Source organism: Etheostoma spectabile, chromosome 17, assembly GCF_008692095.1.
Source record: "Etheostoma spectabile isolate EspeVRDwgs_2016 chromosome 17, UIUC_Espe_1.0, whole genome shotgun sequence".
NCBI lineage: Eukaryota > Metazoa > Chordata > Actinopteri > Perciformes > Percidae > Etheostoma > Etheostoma spectabile.
In genome coordinates, this window is record NC_045749.1 from 21,953,841 (window position 1) to 21,958,170 (window position 4,330).

At 41.6% G+C, this 4,330-nt stretch overlaps 1 protein-coding gene across 1 annotated transcript in view; it reads right to left on the minus strand.

Annotated features, from left to right (window-relative positions):
• Nucleotides 1–917: 917 nt before the first annotated feature.
• ltbp1 (latent transforming growth factor beta binding protein 1) overlaps nt 918–4,330 on the minus strand; it is a 167,962-nt gene continuing 164,549 nt past the window's right edge. The window contains exons 31-33 of the mRNA XM_032541703.1: nt 4,173–4,319; nt 1,268–1,417; nt 918–1,173 (exon numbers count right to left, since the gene is read on the minus strand). Of these exons, the coding sequence (XP_032397594.1) occupies nt 986–1,173; nt 1,268–1,417; nt 4,173–4,319 (485 nt within the window). The 3' untranslated portion in view covers nt 918–985. The remainder of the gene's footprint in view (nt 1,174–1,267; nt 1,418–4,172; nt 4,320–4,330) is intronic.

Consider the following 4,330-nt stretch of genomic DNA (forward strand, 5'->3'; position numbering starts at 1 on the left):
GCTGTTCCTCTAGTAGTGCCACAAACAGGTTGACATTTGTGATTTTTAGTAAACAACTTTTTGATGGATTGCCGATTGTTTGTTTCAGACATCCGTGTTTTCCAGAAGATGAATTGTAATACATTGGATTTTTCATCCAGTTCAGGTCAAAATTATATACTTTGGTTTATGACTCAATACCTTCAGAACTAATGGCAGTCAGCCTCGGCTGGTATTAAATGTAATGTGCTAATTAGCAAATGCTAGCATGCAAACACTATAAACTAAGATTGTCAACATCCCAATCATTATACCTGCACGTGGCTGTAGACTCATTGGCTAATGGCTATGTCCAAAATCCCTCCCTATTTACTGCCTGGCTCATTACATTTACCCTTGAGTGTCTTAATGTTATACATAATATCTTAAAACTTCCAACTGGAATGAAAAAAGTTGCCCATGGCATGTACCCAACATGTAGCTAAACATGGATGTATTAAGAGATCTGCCACTCAGCCTTGTTGCATTTGACATGACATTGAACACAACTAAGCATATCCCAAAATGTCAAACTATTCCTTTAACCAAAGAAACCAGAGCAAGTTGCAATGTTGACAGTGAAGTGTGTGAGCACATCATTAAAACAATACTGTTATTCTTTTTACAAAAGTATTGGGAATACTTTATAATATTACAATTGTTTTATTTTTAAAATGTCTACACTAAACTACTAAAATGATGAAGGACCCAAAGTAATATAATTATTGTAAAAAAGAATCCATAGTGCTGTAGAACAGCGGGGGAGAGATTTGGATGAGTTTTTAATGATGGAGAAAATCCGAACAGAGATTAGTTTCATTTCAAGGCAAGGTTTAAGGTGTGTGTTCTTTTGGTTTTATTTAGATTTTGGGCAAGTGGATTCTTCAGTAGATGAATGTCAGTGGACGTCCTCACAAGTATAGTGATACAAGCTTGTGCGTGTGGTTATAGTGTCTCTTGTTGCCCCCTAGTGTCTGTCCATGCTCCCTGTGTGTGTTGCTGTTTCATGTGTTGCTGGGGCCACACAGTAGTTGGGTTTGTCAGAGGCAACAAAGCCTGGCAGACACACACACTGATAGGAGCCCACTGTGTTGATGCACTTAGCATTTTTACACAACGACATCCGGGTGTTTAGCTCTGAGCACTCGTTCACATCTGTGGACAGAGGAGGACAGAAATGACATCAAACATGACAGATATTTTGAAGTTAGTGTTTCTGTGTTTTAAATGTGTGTAACTGCCCTCTTACCAATGCAGGCCATGCGGGACAGGTCCAGGGTGTATCCATCAAAGCAGTCGCAGGTGTAACCCTCCTCAACCCGGACGCACCGACCGTTCTCACAGCCATTCAGTATACCACACTCCTCTGCTCGCAAACCCTCAAAGGCCTTGAATGGAGCTGTAGCACAAAAGGACAAAACTTCTCCAGAACTGTTCTGAGAACGTCACATTTTTAAGTTCAGTATCAAAGTAATCCGTTGGACGTTGTTGGTACATGCACGGGTGCATTGGAAACAGGAACTGCTTATGGCAAATTAGAGATTCTTTTAACTGTGGCATTGTACTTTCTGTTTTCACCCCCCCTTCCCCCAACCACACACCTAATGGAAACTGTTCTTAGAGCATGAGTATCCTCTAAACATAATTGACACAATGAGTAATATTATTATTAGCAGGAGTAGGGAGGAAGATCAGAAAAACAAGGTCCATGTAACATATGGCTTTATCCTAAGGAATAGTAGAACTGATGTACCACTGGCCTCAGCTGGAAGGCCTCAGTTTCTTCTGTCTTTACCTTACATGAATCCAAGCAAGCCAATCTCAATTTAGTATTTATCCATTGTGAGACATCAGAGGTAAAGGTTTCTTTTCCAGCTGAGGATTCAGCCACTGCAGGACTGGAACCAGGACTAGCATTTGTTTAAAGAAGTTCATTCTAATGTTGTTAGTTTTATTATCACAAGATGGCAGCAAAGAACTTTGAAATGAGAACATAAGTTAGTGTTTGTCCTTAGAGAAGCTGAACCTGCATATTTATAATACCCAATAACGCAATGCATTTGTCTTCACATCCCGCATTTTGTAGAACTTATACCTGTTAAACCAACTAGGTTAGGGTTATACCAGTACAATACACACTCAGATGCCCTTTCAGTAGCTGTGCACCTGTGCCTTGTGACTAGGGCTGCACAATTAATCAAATTTTAATCGCGATCACGATTTTGACTTCCCACGATCAAATTTGCGTGATCAAGCGATTATTTTTTTTAAGCGTCATTTCATAGAACGCTCCGGGTTTTTTGCAAAGCCCATCTACCGCTCCGTAAACCCGTCTGCTCATGAGCCAGTCAGAGTAGTTCCCTGCACCCTGTGCATCTTAGCTTCAAGATGGAGACAGTCCCAGAGGACAGAGTAACGGGAGGACAACTCAACAGATAGCAGTCGGTTATACGTCGGTCTCAAGGTTTACCAGTTTACCAGTGAACGCAACATTTGTCCCGTCTGTTGTTTTTCAGACAACAACAGCAGTGACCGGTGCTAGTAGCGTCTGTTAGCTGTTAGCTAGTAGCGTCTGTTAGCTGTTAGCTCCTCTAGGACGCACCGGTGCTAATGTCCTCGCATCCGATGCAATGTTGTTTATATGGATATGGTTTAATTTTGCGTTACGTGACACATTTCGTCTGTAAAGCCGTGCCTGTGTGCGATCTCTCCTCTACTCTCTCTCCTCTTACTCCGCACCCGGCCACACAGCGCCGGTCCACACTTCTGACATTTGTCTACAGTTTTCATTTTTTATTAACACAGCTGTATATTGTTAAATACGAGGGGCAAACCTGTGTTTGTACCAGTGTTTCCACGGGTAACTCTGCTATCGTGGCCGCCACGGCGAAGAACACAGAAGAAGTTATTAAATGCAACTAACTTCAGTTGGTAGAGTCACAGCGTGGGAGACGGAGCTGCTGGACCTGGACCTGGGCCAGAGATGTGATCCATGGCCAGAATATCATAGTTCATAAAAATGCAGCGCAGTGAAGATCCAGACGTTTCATACACACGACGTGTGTATCCGCTATTCGACCCGTGCTGGACCCGTTCATAATGACCAGCCGTCTCTCTGGGAGTAGCGTCCATCACACTCCCTCTCCAGTTATAAACAGCCTATGTGACATTAAAATTTGTTTTGGCTAAAATCAACAAGTAATCGTGAAAGTAATCGTGATTAAAAGTTTGATCAAAATAATCGTGATTATCATTTTGGCCATAATTGTGCAGCCCTACTTGTGACAATTCATATGTCGAGTATAATCATTTTGGAGGCTGCAGTTTGTGCTGCTGTGTTACTGAGAAGTAATTGGAATATTCTGTCCACGCCATTTATATCAATGAAGGTAGATGAACCCCAGACCACACATCCTGGCATCCTTGGTTTTAAACAGCAATTTGTAGTACTAAATACATGTTAAACAACAGGGCCCCTTTACTAAGTTATAAATAGGGTGACAATCAGCTTCATCGAGGCCCACTATGAAACTGCAGCTTCTCTTTATGGTCAAAAGGAGTTGACACACTTTGAAACATGTATTTGTGCACCCACGCAGCGTAAACTTAATCTTTTCAAATTAACTGAAATGGAGAACATTTCTGATCCACGTCTCTGAGGATGGGGGGCAAGCTGACATCAAACAAAGTAGTATTAGCTGCCAAGCTAGTGGTGTCAAGGAAGCCACAAGGTCTGCTTCACTTTTGGCAGGGCAACTGGGCTTGGCTTGTATTACTGCTGGAGAAATGGTGCCTAATGACCAGATTATAATGTTTGAAAGATATTGGACCAGTAGTTGTGAATAGATGTGCATATATGAATAAGAGAAGCAGGAGCTTGTTGACACACTCCCTGAGCTGAGTTTTTGTGGTTATGCGTATGTGTTGTAATGTTGTCGCTTATCCAATGTCATCATGTGTGTGTATATATATATATATATATATATATATATATATATATATAAACTCTATATGTATACTTCACAATTCTTACCTTGGCCCCATTACTAGCAAGAACTTTGTAAAGACCTGATTATGGTCTAGTTGCATTAAAAACCGTGTTTCAGTGTTATTCCTCTGTTACTATAAATGATTCATAAAAGACAAATACTCACACTCTTCATTGTCGTAAAAAGGCAGGACAGGATCAGGTAATGGGGAATAGTCTGGGCTCACTTCATATTCATGGTTGGGGCCAGCAACAAGGGCGTCATGACCGTATGGCCGCCGCCCGCCAAGGTTACACATGGACGCATAATCCTCTGAGAAAGGC